Here is a 20,096-nt window from a genome sequence, read left to right on the forward strand (position 1 = left end):
TAATCACTTCTATTGATAGATGAATTGCATACTGGAAAGAGGCAAAGGTACTGCCATTCCCTCACTCTTGTAGGAGGAAGAGGACACTACAGAGAACAGCCATATCAATGAGGAACACAAAAGAATTTATTGTTGAGGGCTCCTAGATTTACTGACACACAAGGTTTTGGGTGATTGTGTCTTTCATCAAGAAAGTATTTGTGTTCATTTTACACATTTTGTCTGGGAATTAGTAACAGTTGCTAATGAGGATGTTGTACACTGTCACTCTGAACTCTTATTCAATATAACACTGGCAAATGTTGGCCATAAGGGTTGTGGTCTGTGCTTTAGCAATAAGTGGAAGTGCAGCAAGAGAAGTGGTGCAACAGCTGTGCATGGCAGTGTTGCCACATCTCCTTTTGACTCTTGATTCTAACTTGCTGAGTGTCAAAGTGGTTACTGGGCTTGAGGTTAAAAACTGTTTTTTCCTCAGATCAGAGAGCGAGGATTTGGATTCTTTGTGTCTTCTTCTGTATTAGTGTGTTGCTGGTATCGTGGTGACACAGCTCATGCAATCCCCTCTCTGCCACTGACGAGGCATTAGACAGCAGGATTTGTCTATCCCATTCCCAGACTTTTGAGACCCTGTAGTCTGAGAGCATCAAGATATTTTGCCTAAGCAAGCTGCCAGATCCAGTACACGGATGAAATCTGATGGCCTGTGGTTGACAATCCAGGTAAGGCAGACTAATGGGCCCTTTGGACTTCCAGCTGCTTCATAAGTTGGATCTGTGTTGCTGTGTGCGTGTTGTCCTATGGGGCTTGGAGCTCAGTCAGCTTTGGGATGCATGGAAGGGCATCCAGGGCTGGGTGACTGCATGATGGGCAGAGCCAAGGGGACAGGTCACACCGGGGAAGCTGGGGAAAGGTTCATTACAAAGGGAAGGTGCTGGGCGCAGCTGGAGTGAGTGCCCTGAAGTGTGTGGGACGGCTCTCTAGAGCCTGGGGATGCTTTGCTTTGAAATCTCACCTGGGGTTTCCTCCAACAAGCATGACCAGGCTTCAGAGCTGTTCTCAAACTGCTCAGATGCTCATCTATCTGCAGAGTGTTCAATGCACCCTCCCCATGTTTAACTCCTACCAATGTCTGTGGTGATTTTTCACATGTTTCCCAGGACAGCCTCTCCCTTCTGTCTCCCTCACTGCAACCATGGGTCTGTCCCCACCACCCAGCTCCTGTCCCCACCTACATGCTCCAGCTGAGCTGCTTTGGGAAGAGAAGTAGATGCCCAGGGGCAGCTCTGGATGTTCAGCATCTCCTGCCTTGGACATTAGAGTGGCTGCTGATGTGTATGGCTCACAGAGCATCACTCACAAGGGAAACTTCTCACATGTTCTCCTTGGCTTCTCTTTATTTCCAGTCACAGCAATTACATGGCTGCTTTTTTGGCCTTCATTTGTCCTAAGCTGTTGTGCCTCAAGTGAATGCTTGTTAGCACTTCCTTCTCTGAAAAGGAGTGACTGCAAAATAAGCCAAGAGTCATTTCCCTTCCCTTGAGACCAGGAGACGTCCTGACTTTTAAATTAGGCTTCATAAATTTTAAGCCTTAGCATCTCTTGTGTTTTGCCTGGAGAGGGGTGGAGGTTCCCCCCAGGGAGAGCAAGGAAAAGAAACTCCTTCTACTGTGACAGAACGTTGCCTGGGCAAGTGTTTTTTAAGGCATCTGAGACAAATGACAGCACAGACCAGTGAAAAAATCAATCATTAATACATCAACTGTGTGAAATGAATTCATAGAAGTGGAAGAAGGAGGTGACCATCACCCCTACTTACAAATCATCCTGCAGGGTTGGGCATCGGCAAGTGGAGTTGCTGAACATCATCCAGCAAAAAAATACTGCTGGTAAAAAAAATACTGTTGCTGAAAATCAGCATCAATAGACTGTGCTACACGTGATGAATGTAAATTTTTAGGCTGAAAATACTCCTGATAGCTGCAATGCTCCCTGTAAACTCAGAAACAAGGATTCAGTCTAATGTCAGGAGCTTGAGAATTCTACAGGTCCACAAAAAAAACCAAATTTCCAAGCAAATGAACTACTTCTCAGCTCTATCCATGGATTTTTCTAACCCATTCTTTCCTTACTGCAAGAAACTTCAGCAAGAAAAGCTGTCAGAGAGCAAGGTGGCTCCTAACAAGTGATATCAGGGGTATACGTTGGTGGGGAGATGTGGCAGGGACATCAAGAGCTGCAAGGGCTGTCTGATTTCAGTGGTGAGCATTGTATTTGTACCTCTACAAGTTCTGGTCCTTGGATGGAGCCTCTAATGCGTGAGTTTACATCCCAAAAGCAGAAACAAGGCTGTGTCAAGCAGCTCTTCTCTGCCCTTTTCCTTGAAGGATGAGGGTCAGTACTGGTGGATGGAGACGTGTGCCCCCAGGGTGAACACTCAAAAAGCAGCACACCTGACCCAGAAATAACTGGAGGTTCGGTGCTTGGCTTGACACTGTTTCTTGGTCAAAGTCAATAGGGTCCCCATGTTCCCTCACTAAAAAGTCTCACAGATACTGGTATTAGTTTTGCTTTCTTGCCATCAAGCCTGTGCCTTTTCTTGGGTCTCAGTTTTCACTTCTTTTCTACATACACAATGACGATGTTGTAAGTTGCACATTTAGGAGGGCTCATGGCCTAAGGTAGTTTAACTTTTCTATTTTCATGACCTGTGAGGTTTTCACACAGCCCAGAGCTGCAATACAACCCACCTCCCAGAGAGAGGCAGCTCATGAGTGGAAGACAAGCGTGTGTCAAGGGCTTTTTCCCTCTGTTTCAGGAGTGGAAGACCTGCATGACTGTGGTAGGGCAGTAGCCTGATGGTTTCATTCTCAGGTAGGGATTAGACCACCAACACCCCATCTACTAGTACAACCCACAAGGTGTGTACATGGGATGGTCCCAGCATAGGAGCCACACCTGAACAAGTTGTGTGTGGCATACAAACCCACTTCTGCCTGAAAATCTAAGCATTGCTCAGGATACAGACCAGCCTACATATTGGAGGAAACCTCTTGTCATCTTCTCTGGCAACTGACAGGGCTACTAGATGAGAGTGTGACCCAGAGAGAGAGAAGGCAGAGAATCAGCAGAATATTCTTCCTTGACTCCTATGCTGCAATTAAGAAAGGGTTGTGTTTTTCATTTTCACGTGCCTCAACTCCCACCAGCTGCATGCACCCACCCACAGCATGTGTGCCGTGTTTTTATTACGGCTGTAGCCTCAGGTAGTGTGGAACTGAGGCCAAGCATACATTAGTAAAATTAGAAGAAATATCATCTGACGGGTCTGGACAGTGCTGTGGGCAGAGCATATTTGGCAAGACTGCTTCCTTCGCAATCCAGCCCAGAAACATTCCCTGATCCTATCTCAACAGGGACTGAACTTGCAAAACGAGTCCCAGCTTGTGGGCTGTGAGTCAAGGATGTCTTAAACACTGCCTCAGCATCCAACACTGAGCTCTTTTTATCGTGTTCATCCCTCTTCAATAAAAGCAGCAAGTCCTCACGTTAACAGAGTCACCTTTAGAGCTGCAAGGCATAAGTCTGGGGTTTTTTTCACACCCTCCAGCATTTGCCCCTTTGTATTTGGCCATTTTTGACCCACTGTTCTCCTCTTCTCTAGCTCAGCTAACAGGACTCAACTGCACTTCTCACAGACTGTGTTTTAACACCTGTGTCTGCTCCATATGGTCATGCTCATGATTCCTGGCTGGTGAGACGTAAGGATATACTCACTTCAATGGGTTTCTCTATGCAGCAGCCTTTGAAGAATGTGTGTGTCTGCTTGGCATCAAGCATACTTTCCAACTTCTTTTGAGTACCATGCTATTAAAGAGACCCTCCTTCACAACTAGAGAGATTTCATAAATTGCCAAGATGCATGAGAGTCTGTGGAATACCCTGCAGCACCACTCCATTGTATCTGAGAAAGACTAAGTAGAAATGTTGTGTTTGGGAACCCTTGGCTGAAAAAGGGTGATGGAAAACATCAGAGGAAGACAGGACTTTTATAATGATCCTACCTGGTAATGGTGTAGCAATGGCTCAAGCTATCCTTGACCAAGTTTCAGTGAGAAAGTGCAGATGTAAAGGCAGTAAGGAACAATGATTGCAGAAGTGTGTTTACCTTGTTACTAGAAGATGAAAAGAGAAAATACCTCTCTAGCTGTGAAGCAAAGGAGTTTAAGGCAGAAGTTTGTAGTGACAGTGTAGCAAGTACAACGTTTTGCCCAGAGACAAAAGGCTGATACAAAGGGAGGACACAGGATGTGTCTGATGTTTTCATAGTCTTAATTCACCTTCCTTCAAAAATGGGCAAGTCACAGAGAATAAGTTCTAAATGATGATAAACAAACTGCAGTACTATATGGGAGAGAGAGAGAGGGTCATGCTCCCGTGTAACACAGATATACCAAGGTTTACTGTACTCTCGTGTACCAAGAAGGGCACATTCAAATCTAAACTTGTAAGAAGGGAAGAGAAAGATCAGTTTGGAAGAGAAAATAAAAGCGGTTTGAATCTGGCTTTTATCTTAAATGCATTTTGCTCCTCTGCCACAGTGCAATCTTCATGCCTCTTTTCTCACCTTCCTCTCATTTTACAGTATCACTCATTGCTCCTTACATGTCAGTACTGCCCACTATCAGCACAGCACACATTCCTTCAACATACAATGCCATTCCCCTCTCATGGGCTTACGGTTGAATAATTTCAGAGATATCATTCAAGGGCCTTAAATATATTGGCTTTAGAGCTATTTTTACTTGCAAGTGCTTGAGCCAGACCTTTGATGTTTCATTTGGGTTCAGGGCAAAATAGAGAACACATTAAAATAAGCAAGAGGTGGTGGTTTTGTTCTAAGTATTACCAGAAGCCAGGGTGAGACCCAGAAGAGGAAGGGAAGGGGATTGCCAAAGATTTCTGTTGGATACTTTCTCTCTCCAGGGTTTGTAAATCTGTCCTGTAATACTCTTAATCCCTCCTCCTGAGGGGGAGTAGAGTATCACTGAAATCTTCACAATCTCCTGCAAACAGAGGTTTTAATGCAGTCTTTTGTTTATTGTCTTTGCAATTCTTTCCTTTTTCAGGAGAAAAAAAGGGTCATTTCTTCTCCAGAGCCTGAAGGCTCAGGGAAGTTCTCCAGTGTCCTATCCTGCTCTGCCTCCCATACAGCATTTTGACAGGCATGGACTGGTCTATATCCAGACAGCACCTTGGTGGATGTGCCAAGGAATGGACTGCTGGAGACCATGGCATGACAGTTTTCCGAAGTCAGGATGAAGGGAAGGCAATCACAAGCAGACTTGAAGTTGATGTCTGTATGGGATCGAAAGCATCCTCTGGAGAGGCCTGAAGGCCATCCAAGCTGTCTGCTGCCCACTCTCCTTACTAGTGGAGAGAGTCTGGGGGTTCTCTGCATCTTTGCCAGGACCCTGAGTATTGGGGCTGAAGAGGTATGTAGGGCTTGTGTATCTCTCCATGGCACTCTCCATGGCTCAGGGCATGTGCCATGCAGGAGAGAGGCAAGCCTGGTCCTGAGACCAGCCTTGGGAATAACTTTAGCCAACAACATCAATGTCATCAAAGGCAGCAGGGTTCAGGAGACTCAACAGATCTCCTCCTGCCACCCCACCCATGCAGGAGCTGAGGAAAGTCAACAGTGCAGAGCAACTCCAGCATAGTCCTTTTGGTAAATCTGACCTGAGATAAGATGGGAGCATCACCTGAAACTGAGAACAAGCCCCTCCATCCTTGGTGGATTGTACAGGGAATGACTCACATCTGAACTGAAACCACCCCAGGAGCATGCCCTGGGTGCTTGCTGTTTCATGTAATGAATTTTACTTACCTTTTAACTGCATCTTTTGGCACGTGGGTAGACCTATCATCACCTGTAGCTGTTTCAAGGACATGATGTATTAGAGGTAGCCCAATATAAACCTGTTGTGTCTAACATGTATATGTAGAAAGGACAACAATTTTTAACCCTTTTTTTAAAGAAAAGGAAAAGGAAATCCTATAAAAGTCATTTTTTCCTATAGAAGGAAAATATTCTGGGAACAACATAGGAGAATGGGAAGGTAATGTTGGAGAAAAATGGAAGCAAGTTACATACAGGTAAAACAGGGGAAATACACAGTACAACAAGATGGTGTTGATGTTAAAATGGGAGGAGTTTTGAATGTTATTGAACATATAAATGATCCTGTGACACCTACAGAGATTAGTAATATGGCCAGGAAATAACATAATGAAACTGAAATAATAGAGGACACCAACACTCAGGAAAAAATATCCCCAAAGGACAGTAAGAAGCAGCCACATAAGGAAAAGCTCGGAGGTGATACAGGAAGACAATATACATGTCACTTCTGGCAATCATCTTGCATTGCAAAAGACCCATGCCATTCTCAGTGGGCATCACACTATCAGGCCTGGCTTAGATACAGCTGGAATGGTGCTGGTAATCTCTTGGCATCCCAGTGCCAAACACTGTCAAATCACAGGCCTCAAAGAAGAGTAGAGACATGATTGGATTATTTGGTGTGGGTTTGATTTATGAAGATTAGGTGATGCTTAGATATAAGCTGGTGAAGAGATAAGAAAATAGCAGGCATGAATCTACAAGTATTTGGAGGATGGAGGCAGGGTCACATAAGTGTGCTTAGAGAGAGAGAGAAAATAGGATATGATAGGAAGAAAGGAAAATTCCCTACCAGTATCTAGTAGACAAGACTTGGATATAGAGTCTGAAACTAAGAGAAAACTCTCTTGTGTAGAACCTTTCAAATAGCAGGAAATGTTCTGTAGAGGCAGCCTTGCTTAGACAGGCTAAAAGACAGCTGCAGAGCAGACTTTTAAGACTCAATGCTTCTGGAAGAAAGATGAATTTTTCAAGTGAGTTCATTTCTGGAATGGATACAGTGAGTTAAAAAAATCCTCACCTATTTCCATTTTATAAATTCCTTTAAAAGCATTGTGTGCAATGAGCAATCAAAGGAAAGCCAAGAAGCTGAGAGCTAAAGGTTAGCAAAATCGTTAAAGAACACAATGCATTCAAATCGACACAGAGGGACAGATGGTACATACCCTAGGGCATTAAAGGAATTAGCTCAAAAACTCTTGGGCCCATTATCCATCATATTCAAGTGCTCCTGAAGAACTGAGGAAGCCTTAATGACTGGCACAGGGAAAACATCACACTTCTTTTCCAAAAGAGGAGTATGAGATCAATTAACTTACCATCCTTTCCAGGTGAAACTTGGTCTCTAACAATCAGAAACTATTAGCAGATGTTCTGTAGGAAGAACAAACCAGCAATGTATTACACACAAAGACAAGTCAAGTTGCATCCAAGCAGTTGCATCCAAGTGATAGATTCTGCAATCAGATGACACTCACACTGTTGATGGGAGGAGGAAAACCACAGGGTGTGTGTGTTGGGTGGGGAGAGTGAAGGATAAGCAGCTGCTTATCCATCATGTGGGATGGAGTACACACCATAGTGGGCCATGCAGATGAGAGGAGGAGGAGGATAAGGTCCTTTGAGTGGCACAGCAAATTTGCCCATCAGGATTTCACTCTTTGATAAAATAGTGACTGTACAGAGAGCTCCTTGATTTCAGTAAGTTATTTTATTCATTTTGCTTGGAGATAATATTCCTGTAGGTCTTGATCTATCCTTAAAGGATTCCATGCAGACATACCTGACCTTAACAGTGGTTGGACTGGGCCCAAAGCAGAACAAGAAAGATGTAGGGTGGTTACAGAGAACAACAATGAAAGAGATTAAGATCTGGCCCTAGAATAGAAAGTGGAGCATGCTTGTAAATATTGCCACGTTCAGTTGGGCTCCTCAGGGACTCTTGCTGTGTTGGACATTGTATTCAATCCCAGTAGCATCAAGAAAGAAGAAAATACATTAATCAGATTCAAAGATAATACACTGTGAATTGCAAATAATTTATCAGAAGCACCATCCTAAAGGGATTTCAATAAATGAAGAGCAGGACGTAATGGGAATAGAAAGAAACTGAACAAACCTAAGTGCAAAAACATCCATGGGGTGACAATACTCACTGAACAGAGGTCAAAAGAGTGAGACAGAGGCTGTGGAGAGCAGCAATCCAGAAAAGACCCTTAGATGCAAATGTTCACAGGAAACTACAGCTGATAATTCATTAAAAGAATCTACATCAATCCACTTTTGAAGTGCTAATAGGAATACCACTTGGGACAGGGCCTACTGGGAAGAGTGCAGGCAAACAGGTAATGTTATAGATTAACTGGTATAGACCAAGAGGGTGGAAGGAATGACTTGTTTACTATGAAGATCAAAGGAAATAAACACATACACAGCCTAGAAAAAAAAATAGAGAGGTATCAAGGTATAGTCTGATATAGAGACAAACCTTACCATGAAGGAATGCTGGGGAGTGGGAGGGGGAACCAAGGCTCATCAGTTAGTAATGGTGGAGCTACACACACAGGGCCACACTCAGACTGGGAAAGGGGGTAATGTTCCGACAACTTGACAAGATTTCCAGCTGGAAAGGTCTCCATTGTCCAGAAGAATATGATTTAAAACCACCATGCACTCTGGTTCTGTGTTTGGAATCAGCTGGCTGCTTCTGAGTTCACAGCAAGTTTGCAGACAAGTTTTCAGCAATGTCCTTTGGGCCAGTAGATGTGAAAATGGAGAGAAAATCAACAGAGCTTGAATACTGGGGTAAAAGTGTTACAGCAAGTGGAAGAAAAGTCACTGCAGAAGAGGTGGAACATGCAAGCTGCATGGAGTTAAATCACTCCAGGTGTGTACAGCCAGGGACAGGTGAGGTGAACATATGTTAGGTAAAGGACATGAATTATCACATGCAGGATCCCAGAACTGTAGATGTCCTTTGCAATGGTGCTATTTATTCCCCTTTCTTAGAGACTAATCAACATGGGCCAGAGGAGAGATAAATCTCACCTCCTTCTTGTTTTCCCTGTGGTACTACCATGGTTCTCCAGTGTGGGAACTGAGAGAAACCTACAGTACACTGCCATACCTCAAGGGTATTGTTAGCTCACAACCTCAGCTAGACTTTCACAGCAGAAAGTGAAAGACTTCCACGTTTCATTTTAGGCAGGAGATTGATGCTGCACTTAAAGAATAGTTTTGTGATCATGTCTCAATGTGTCTGCTTCCTCTGTGGACAACACTGCCTAACCTGGATGAGAACATGAGAGGATCTGTTGGGGATTATCTTACAAAACTGCTCCACCACTCATTCTATCGGTACACTCATTTCTCTGTGTTGTCTCCCCATCAATGTCTGGCTGGGATTCACAGTGCAAGTTAGGATCCAGAAACCTCAAAATGTGTATGGTGTCCTGCTAGCCAATTGATTTTCACACGCACCATCCCTGAGCCTTTATGAACGCTGGGCTTTCAGGAGCCTATGGCAACATGTGTCTGCAGCAGACCCTCTATATCCAGTAGAGAGAGACACTCCTCATTCTTGTCTGCTCTTCAGCTGTGGCAGCTCTTCACCTCTGCACCCAGGCAGTGTTGCTCACAGCAGGCTGAGGGATTCCTGGCAATTCCTCTCAGCCGAGAGGCTTTCGCTGTGTGTAAGCGATATGAAATCCACCTACACGTTTGGGAGGGTGACAGTGCATTATGATCGTGTGGCATCACTCGAGTGCCCGTAACAGTGGCTGTAGCAACACTAACGGAAGCTCTGAAGGAACGGAATGAGAAATCCACTCCCACCGCTTGACTCCCTGCGTGGGTTGCTGCTTAGATACAGGGTGAAGCAGCCGCTGAAGTCATGGGCGTCCGTGGGCTGCTGAGTTTCTAACTTGATGTTTTATGGGGCTCTGCTTATCAAAATATTTGGGATCTGCTCATCTCTGGTTATCATGCTGGTTTTAGAAGTGTGTTTGGGTTGCACAAAAGCCACAGTCTTCCTCAAATGCTGTCTGACTTAGTTGCATTTTGAGCACGGTTATCAGGGAAAGATCATGCATGTGCAGTAACTTTGAACTGCTGAAAATAGTTTTTAAGAGGCATTTCAAGTCTCCAGGGCTGCTATTCTGACTGGACAATGTGGTCCTTACATAAGTATTGTTTCAGAGAAACAATCCTAAGGAGAACATGCAGATATGTGAACAATTGTTGGATAGGGGACTCAAAACTGTCTTTTCAGAGGAAATGTTACATCTAATCTTCAAACTGCACGTCACTTTGGTGTTACTAAATGAGAGGAAGTGCAGGCTTGTGGTCAAGATGGTTGGACAAGTAGTCCAGACTCAGTTCCTGGTCCTACCTCAGGCTTCCTGAACCTAAGTTACTTAATCCTACTACCTGTATGTCCAACAGTTCCCTATCAGCAGATAAGGATAATACTACTGTACTCCATGCTGCTTCTGTTTTATCTAATAAGCAATGGGGAGACACTGGGAGAAGATTTAATATGAAGATGCACAGCCCCCTGCACACTGGAACATTCATCTTGATTGAGGACACATACATTATTGTTATTTATATTAATTTCAGCTGTCCCACTGTAGTCACTTACACAAAGGTAGAGTGTTACAGAAAACAATGGTTACAGAGCATGGCTAACTAGCTATTACATGTGTCTGTCTCTTCTTTACAGAGGTATATATATCTGTCTAGGTGTGGGCAATGTGTTAGAGGCTAAGAGGTTTACAAAAGGGTCAAGCCTTGTAATGGAGAGTTTATTGTGTTTGAAAGGCTGAAGGCTAACCTTCCTTTTCATGAAGCAGTTCCTAGAACTAACCATTATTTGTTATACATCTACACCATAAAACATTAACACATACAATTAAAACTAACATAGGTATCCAATCAGTTTGGATACAGATTACCACACAAGTCTATTTTAATTCATAGTATGTTTTGGAAGCAGGAGTAAAAGTGTAAGGTTCACTGTTTTTCCAAGTCATGGGTGAGTCAATGATAGTCTATTTAAAACTTCCTATTTAGGTGAGCAGCTATCCCCTTGTCTTCTTTCAAATTTATGGTCTTCCTTCCTGCCTTTAATTGTCCTAGTTTTCCTGAGGAAATCAAACCAGAATGGTATCAACCAGTCATTTAGTCGTACATAATGTGTATGACTTGCCTTTTAACTTTAATAGTTTATACCCACCTAAGAGTAAGAGTGCAGCATTTGTGTGCTGGGGACCTGAGTCAATGCTTTGATGGTGGTGAGGAGATTCTGCTGCCTGGTTGGATTTGTTTGGCTTGTTCTCCAAAGCGCCTGAGGAAACTCAAGGCCACTTCCATGCCTGAAGTCATCTCATACAATCTCAGATGGTTACAAGTCACGAGTTTAATCCGTATTAGGCACTAACATACTTTGAAGAGACCTTCTGCTCAAGCACGTTTCAGGAAGCTTTCCTTCTTGCTGACATTCTTTGAAATTTCAGGATGCTAAGTGGGGAGAAACGTTTAGGGTACAAAATCTCTGACAAAAATTCCAAGTGACTTCATCAGATGCCATTGATTTTAAAGGATCACAGCCAGATCACAAAGAATCTTGAAAAAAAGTTTAAAACCCCACAAGAAATAACATGGAATTCTCCTCCAGGGTTGACACAGCTGACTGCATACATTTTTTATTAAATCAATAAATAGAATGATTTTATGTTGCTTTTCTGAGCAGGTCTAGTGAAGACACGTTTCAGCCAGAGAGCTGTGTTATCTGAGAGTGAAAGAGTTTCAAATTTTCTAGAGTTCCCACATCTTATTTCCTACCAAATGAAAAGTGCATTAAGATATGCATTGTGGTTTAGCCTTTTCATGCTAATGCATCTCAATAAGCAGACTATAGAAATGAAAATACATTTAGAACACAGGGCTCCCAGTCTATCCAAATATAAAGCATAATATCTTTTCTGTGACCTTCAGACAAGTACCAATCTTTAGATGCCTTAACTTGTCAAATCTTTCCTTTTCCTATATCCTAAATGTTCTGTATATTTCAGCATACTCCAATATAGTGCTGTATGAGAAAAAAAATCCAATCCATTGTTTTAAGGGACCAGAAGAAAAAGGTCCTCTAATAATTTCTTACTGCAATAACATTTGTAAGAAGAGGAGAGCTCTTCAACCTTTCATTCTTCTCCTAGGGTTATAGTAATAGCACCACAACTACTGCCGTGGAATCACCATCATGTTCTACTGCTTATTTGCTAGGTATAATGCTTTAGACATCTCTTTTTAAACCATAACAGTCATGAGGTGTGGCCTGAGTTCTGCAACCATCTCTCCCCGCTCTCCGTTGCAGCAAGGTGGCAGATTTCTGTACCAATCCAGCAAGGAGACAAGCGTATGGCAGCAGGCAAGGCAAGTAACTGCCCAAAGCTCATGAGAAAAAACATCAAACTCACTGTTTAGCAATCTCTTATCATGAACAAACATCAAACATCTGGAAAGGGACAGGATGAATCCCTCACAATTGTAAAACTAACTCCACCTTTCTCTCTTTAAATACCTCTCTCTTCACTCTTTCAATATTACTTATGGTACAATTATTTATTCTTTACAAATAAAGACATTCTTAAGGAACTTGTGACAGTAGGGTTTTTTTTCCTTTTATCATTTTCTGCATATATTTATTTCTCTTTGCACATTCCTGTCTTGCTCCATCTCAACATAGTGCATTCAGGCTATGTCCTAACTGCTAACAACAAACATTTCTCTTAGCTGCCCTCCTAGCTTAGCAGTATTTGTCTATAAAGGTAAGAGAAGCTGCAGAGAGGGGTGCCCAGCAATTATGCAGCCAAAATATACTCAATCACACCCTTGTAATTGGTTGATTTTGGAAGGACTGCACAGATTCCATCCTGATAGGTTTTGGTACCACACCTTCTATCTGATCTATTTATTTTGTTAAATCATAGAATCATAGGTTGGAAGGGACCTTTAGAGATCATTCAGTCCAACCCCCTGACAAAGTAGGTCCCACCTAGATCAAGTCACACAGGAATGTGTCCAGGAGGCTCTTGAAGACCTCCAAGGAAGGAGCCTCCACACCCTCCCTGGGCAGCCTGGGCCAGGGCTCCCTCACCTTGACACTGAAACAGTTTTTCCTTATGTTTAAATGGAACTTTTTGTGTTCCAGTTTCATCCCATCACCCCTTGTCATGACACTGGATACAACAGAAAAAAAGGATGCCCCAACCTCCTGATATCCACCATTTAGATATTTGTAACTATTAATGAGATCCCCCCTCAGTCTCCTTCAGACTAAACAGCCCCAGGTCCCACAGCCTTTCCTCATAAGGAAGATGCTCCAGTCCCCTGATCATCTTGGTGGCCCTGCACTGGCCTCTCTCCAGCAGTTCCCTGTCCCTCTTGAGCTGAGGAGCCCAGAACTGGACACAGGACTCCAGATGAGGCCTCACCAGGGCAGAGTAGAGGGTGAGAAGAACCTCCCTTGACCTGCTGCCCACACTCTTCTTGATGCATCCCAGGATGCCATTGGCTTTCTTGGCCATGAGGGCACATTGCTGGCTCATGTCTAATTTATTATCAATCAGGACTCCCAGGTCTCTCTCTGCAGAGCTGCTCTCCAGCAGGTTGAACCCCAGCCTGTACTGGTGCAGGGGGTTGTCCCTTCCCAGATGCAGGACTCTGCACTTGCCCTTGTTGAACCTCATGAGGTTCCTCTCTGCCCAACTCTCAAGCCAGCTGAGATCCCACTGAATGGCAGCACAGCCTCTGGGGAATCAGCCAGTCCTCCCAGTTTGGTGTCATCAGGGAACTTGCTGAGGGTACACTCTGTCCCTTCATCCAGGTGTTTGTTGAAGATGTTGAACAAGACTGGCCCCAGAATCGATCCCTGTGGAACTCCACTGGCCACACGCTCCCAACTCGACTCTGTGCCATTGATCACCACCCTCTGGGCTCTGTCATTCAGTCAGCTCTCCATCCACCTCACTGTCCACTCATCCAAGACACACTGCTTGAGCTTTCTGATGAGGATGTTATGGGAGACAGTGTCTAAAGCCTTTCTGCAGAGCAATTCTTCATGGGGATCTTGTATGGTTATTGCAAGAGTGTGAACAATCACCAGTGTTGCCAGGCAGGGTCATTAACCTTTCCTGTTGGAGAACTTTTCACAATGTGACAATTTGGTAAAAAAAACCATCTCTGTCAGAGTGCAAAGGTGTTCACACAGGTTCAGGCTGATCAACTGTCCTGGAATTCATACAGTTACAAGGAAATAGCCTGATTTTTATCTAGGTTCTCCACCGAAACCACCCACACAAGGTCATACAGTTTCCAAGTCCATAAGCAGAAACCTAAAGTACCTGTCTAGGTGTCTTCTCTGCCCTTGTATTTAGTCTTCTGCAGAGACTGCATTGTAGACATCTCTGAGATTAATTCCCCTCCATCCTCTCTTGCCAGCTAATAGGGAAGGAATGTTTAAAACTTCCACTTGAGTGTTTCTTATCCACATCTACATGATTTTATTCTAATAAACGAGACAGAAGGAGAGGTGTCAGTGTTTGCAAAACAGGAGCTCATGGCAGTATCAATGTGCCACTCTGGAATTATGGGTTTTTAGGTAGTCAAATGCTGAATCACTATAAGATATGCACTATGCTCTTAAACCTGCTGCCAAGGAAGAGTGAGAAAACACAGCTTTTCCCACATTTGTCATCCTTTCCTAGTGTCTGTTCTACGAGCAGCACCATTTGTGCATTTGAGCCTCAACAAGTGTGCAGATTGAAGCCTTGTGTAAGCCAGAGGTGAGACAGAGCCCATTTGAGTAAACTTCTCCAGGTTATACCGATGTCCCCTTGAGGTTACTTTGCTGAATATGGATGTGCTGAGCACATTCATAACTTCAGTCCCAGAGGTAGATGGGACAACTCACAGCAACCAGCCTATTTGGCAAGCATAACCTCTGTGGCCACTGAATACTACTTTCTGCTAACTTGGGAGGTGTCTGCATGTCTATACTTTGTACATGCTCTTTATGAGCAGTAGCATTGGAGTTGCAAAAGCAAGTCCTGCCAGGGAAACCATTTTTATTAGTTCCTTTGAATTTTTTTTTCCCCAAACAGACAGGTAACAATGCAACATTCATTTTCTACTCATTTGCCCAAAAAGGCCAGGACAACAAGTGTTAAGTAAGATGTGAAGTGATATCAATAAGATTTAAAGTATAATTATTGTCCATAGACAAAGATGCAAGATGCATCTCCTTCCATAATGGAGTGAGATACATTTGGTTTTCAAAACATCCTAACTGGAGTGCCTTCCCGGAGTCTCTGCTGTTCCCATATGTTGCTTTTAAATATCAGATGAGTTTTTCCAATTGGTTTCAACATCTTATGCTGTGGCCAGCTGATGTAAATTGGCATAGCTCCATCATACCATTGGAAACATGTCAGTCTATACCAGCTGAGACTGCAGCACAGTTCTAGCTTGAAATACATCTAACATCTTTTTAAGGCTTTCTTGAACAATGCCAGTAAGTCAGTTGTTCTATCACCTCTGTCCTCAGTAAAGCACATGGCTAAATGTTAACATCTTGTGGAAGATGGAAGAGAACAAGACCTGTCCTTGCTCAAGCTTTAAGGCAAACATCCTTTATGAAGTCTCGATGGGAGGAACTGAATTTCCATAAGACCAGTGGGACTGAAGAGCATAATTTACCATTTTAAGTGGTTCTGAAAACAGGGCTAAATTCAAAGCATTGAGGCAAATCTATTTGGCTTCAACTCTGGTGCTGCTTAAATTATTCGCTGTAAATATATGGCCATGCTGATTTAACGCTTTTGCTGTTCTTTGTGATTTTGTTGAATGAGATGACCTTGATTTGCAGCCTGTTCAAAGAACACTTCTGCCTATTAAATAACTTCTAAATGTTCACTTTGGGCTGCATAAAGATGTTACTGATATGCTCATGGAATTCCTCTCCTTGAAGAGCTAGTTGTATCAAAAAGAAGTACACACACATTGCTCTCATGCCCCAGTGTAAAGCACAGCTTTAGCAGGGCGTCATACTTGCCTGGAGTTGCCACATGCTGGTGGGCCCTTGTATGTCCTCTCATCTCCACACCCTGATGTTCCCCATGGGATGCTGCCAGGGAGTAACAGGGATTAATGACACTTTGGGATGGAGCAGGTGACTCCTGTGTGTTCTCCTCCACCTTGGGTTCATTTTGCCCTGGTGCCTGTGACGGCTGCTGGTACCATGAGTGAAACTGAGCATCACAAGCAGAGCTCTCAACAGGGTCTCCAAGATGGTCTAAGCAGAGGCTGGAGTAGAGCTTTCCCCAATGTATGTCAGCTGCAGGAGTGATGCTGCAGTAGAGCCAAAGCCACTTTCCTAGCTGAGCTCACCTCAGCACTAAACAGTGCAGTATAAACCCATAGTGGGGTATATCCTGACACCCCATCAAGTTTGATGCTGCAGAGATTTCCCATTGCTTTGAGAGGAGAGCGTAGCTCAGCTGTCTGGGAGCTGTTCTCATGTGTGTTGGAAGCCTACAGATATCCATCACTTTGGCCCCACAGCCTGTGCTACAGGGGATATTCTCAGCTGAGCTGTTCCTTGATGTATTAGCAGGAAATATGGATAGCAACTGGCTACTTCAATAGAACCAGAAGGACTGAACAAGACAATAAAGCAAACGTTGTGTGATGAAGATGAAGCATGGCCAAATATGGGCGTTGTCAAAGTCAAAAGTGACTTAGTTGACTAAATGTACCTCCTCCTGTAAGTTCAGTCACTGAGGGAAGACTGTCTGGTTGACTGTAATGGATATCCTTGGGTGGTGTGGTCCCTGAGGTATAGAGCTTCAGTTGTACAACAGGAAGGTAAACCTTCCTGTTTATCACAGCTGCTGTCCTCCAGGATCAACGCTGGCTCCTTTTGGATGCTTTCACAAAAGCTTTTGGACAGCTTCAGGAAATTGTCATAGACTCCTCCTCCTACACCCAGGCATCACTCCAGTCTTTCCTAGAGCATCTTTCTTCTTCCTTCTGACATTTGGAGAAATGCCTTCTGCTTTGGGGCTTTCCCTGCCTTCAGAAGGGGAAATTCAGATTTTTTTCTTTCTCATTTTATTTAACTCACAAACCTTCAAATCTCTGTCCCATTCTTGATATCTTTAGAAGCCTGGTTTAGACCATTTAGCTCAAGTCTGGACTTTGTGAGAGTTAAACAGAGTGAAACAGAGTTGATGTAATTTCTGTCTCAATCTTTCTATACTTTCAGCTTGTCTGCCAGGTATTGCACTTGCTGCTTTTCAGATTCCCTGGTGATACCTGAAATTTGCTGAAGTGGGAGTGGGAAAGCAAGAAAGATGCCATTTGGGAACGGGTGATTTCAACATGACCACGTTACTGTGCTGCTTTTAAGCAGAGTAAAGCTTGAAGGTGTCTTCTGTGCATGCCGTTTGCAGTATGTCAGGAAAAAGATGTTTTTCAGTACACAAAGGAAAGCAAGCTCTGTGAGGCTGCCAGCTCCCTCCAGATGATATAAAAATACTAGTATCTGGAAAGAATAAGTGAAAATCCCTGTGCAGGGCACAGACCTGAGTAGTGAAACTCTTCTCCAAAGCAATTTGAGGATGACTATGTGCAAGGTTACGCTGCTTTTAAATGTCCCGTTAAATGTCCCTCTTGTCAGCATCTGCATGAAAAGCTTTTGGTAAGCTTTGGACTAATTGCCATGTCTAGGGAGCATTTCAATATGCTCCTTTTGACCTGAAGGAAGCATTGCTTGGCAAAAGAAGCTAAATGTCAATTCAAACTCAAATGAGAGTGGCAACATTAGTATCCATAACCCTGAACACCGATGGAACTTCCAGCACTTACTGCAGAATGTGGTACTGCTCAAGGTCCAAATCAAGTAAATGGGATGTTTGAACTTGATCCTATTCTGGTTTAAGACAGTTTGGTTGTGTTGCAGCCCTCAGCAACTCTATCAGTCTGTGCCAGCTGGACTGTCATTGATCTTTGCAGCATGTTGCACCCAGCAACTGGCAAATATTCTGTGGTTTTTCTGTTGATTGCATTTCTCCTAATGGAACTCCTAAGGAACCTAATTGGCAATTCACATTTTAATGAGCTCCTTATTATGGGGTTAATAACCTGCATTGTTTTGTGTGGTTCTAACCATCAGCAGCTTGATGTTAAATGGTTTTAATTTGTTTCGATGCGCATCTGTTGATGTAGAGCCTGGAAAAGTAAATAGTTCAGTGCAGATTTGATCAGGAATGAGTATGGGATATGCCCTTGAGGTCCTGAATGCAGGCAGCAACCCTCCCACTATCTGCTCTCTTTCAATTTGCCTTATTAGGACTTTCCCCAGACCCAGCAGGATGTGTTTTTCCAATATGAGGCTCCACAAAGTTGTCCAGGTAATTGGTGGCACGTTATTGTAACCCAATAGGCTGCTTTCAAAGCATCTCCCTAGGTGTTCCATGAAGGAATGAATTGATACTGGCACCTTGGAACAAACAAATACAAACCCACATGGGAGAGAAATCTGAAAAGCGACCTGAATTGGGTGGGGGAGGAGGAAGACGGGTTCCCAGGGATTTCACACATAACTTCTGTTGCTATGGCAATCGCTCTGTCTGTCTGTACTTGCTCAGAGCAACAGCTTCACGTGGAGACTCACAGTCAGGCAATTTAGATAGTTCTCATTTGGGAGCGTGGGGGACAAGAAATGAGGATGTCTTCTCCAAAAAAACAAAGGAGGGAGGGGGGAGTGTGATAGAGAGCAAAGAAGAGTTTGTAAATATGCATCAACCTTGCCCCTGCTCTCACCAGGGTGTCATCTGAGGCATGATTGTGTGTGGCACCCAGCACAATCACAACCTGAGTTTCAGATGGAGTTTCAAGGCAGAGCCACAGTACAGATAAGCAAAAAGGTTTGGGTCAGGGAAGTGAGAATTCAGCAATCACACCCTCCAGCATACGGAGGAACTATGAAACGTGTCTCATATCCAAAAGTCTCTTTTAGATGCTCTCAAACTAGCAGGATGGGAGAAAGTGTTGAATCACAGATATTGTCCTTGGTAAAACACCGTCTCAGCCACAAATTGCTTATAACACTAATAGAAACACGGCACAGACAAGAATCTGTGGGAAGAGTGAATCACTGGAAATGACATATTTATATAGCACCTCTCAGCATCATATTCTGGCAGCTCCACTTCCACAGGCCCTGATCCTAGAGGTCCTGTCATGCTCTGGACCTTGAGGATGTACTCAGCCTTCAAGCTCTGCTTAGTCATGGCCTTTCCAGAAATAGGAGCTGGTCAAAGTGTTCCCTCCAACGAGGTACCAGGTGTCTGGCTTCCCTTGACCTTGAGCCAGGCCAGATTTCAGCTGTGCTTTCATGATGTTAGGTGCCCATGGGACAAGAGGGTGCAGCATAAGCCTGTCCTGAAAACAATTCACCTCGCTTCTGCAGGAGGGATTTTCACCAGGCTAGAACTGAAGAAAAACTCTGTTAGCTCCCTGCAGACTCTTCACTGTGTGTTTTTAGGAAACTGCTTCCTCGTGATGAAAATTTCCTGCAATAATGCACCCCGAGGTGTTGGTTTTTAAGCTATTCCAAAGAACAAGACATGTCCTGCTTAGAGAATTGCACTCACCAGGGCACAGCTTGCCAAAAGCTAGGATTCACACTCAGAGAATTGATTTTTTTTCTTTTTTGCTAAATTGAGCTTGATAAAGTCTTTGTAAGAAAAGAGTATCTTGGCACAGCCCGGACAGAAAACAGAGATAATGCCAGTTACGTGTTAGCTTTTCAACTGGCGTGTATTTTGTTGTTTAGAGCTGGTGTTAGCGCGATGTGATCTTCCCTCTGGTGCCAGAGAGATTAATCTAACTGTCACTACAGGCATTTGAGTTAGGCAACGCATATCTCGGCTGAAATCATGCTTCACATGTGGACTTAGCCCATTGAAAGCATTGAGGATTTCAGTCCACACTTCCTCTTTCAAGTCAAGGATTCGTTCAGCGTCTCCAAATACTCTTTAAAGTACCTCTTAAAGAAACTGAACTGAGT

At 43.7% G+C, this 20,096-nt stretch overlaps 1 protein-coding gene across 1 annotated transcript in view; it reads left to right on the forward strand.

Moving 5' to 3' along the window:
* Window positions 1-476: 476 nt before the first annotated feature.
* The window catches only part of GPR132 (G protein-coupled receptor 132), an 86,706-nt gene continuing 67,086 nt past the window's right edge, over window positions 477-20,096 (forward strand). The window contains exon 1 of the mRNA XM_061998399.1: window positions 477-719. Within this exon, the coding sequence (XP_061854383.1) occupies window positions 687-719 (33 nt within the window). The 5' untranslated portion in view covers window positions 477-686. The remainder of the gene's footprint in view (window positions 720-20,096) is intronic.

This window comes from Colius striatus, chromosome 6, assembly GCF_028858725.1.
Source record: "Colius striatus isolate bColStr4 chromosome 6, bColStr4.1.hap1, whole genome shotgun sequence".
Lineage (NCBI taxonomy): Eukaryota > Metazoa > Chordata > Aves > Coliiformes > Coliidae > Colius > Colius striatus.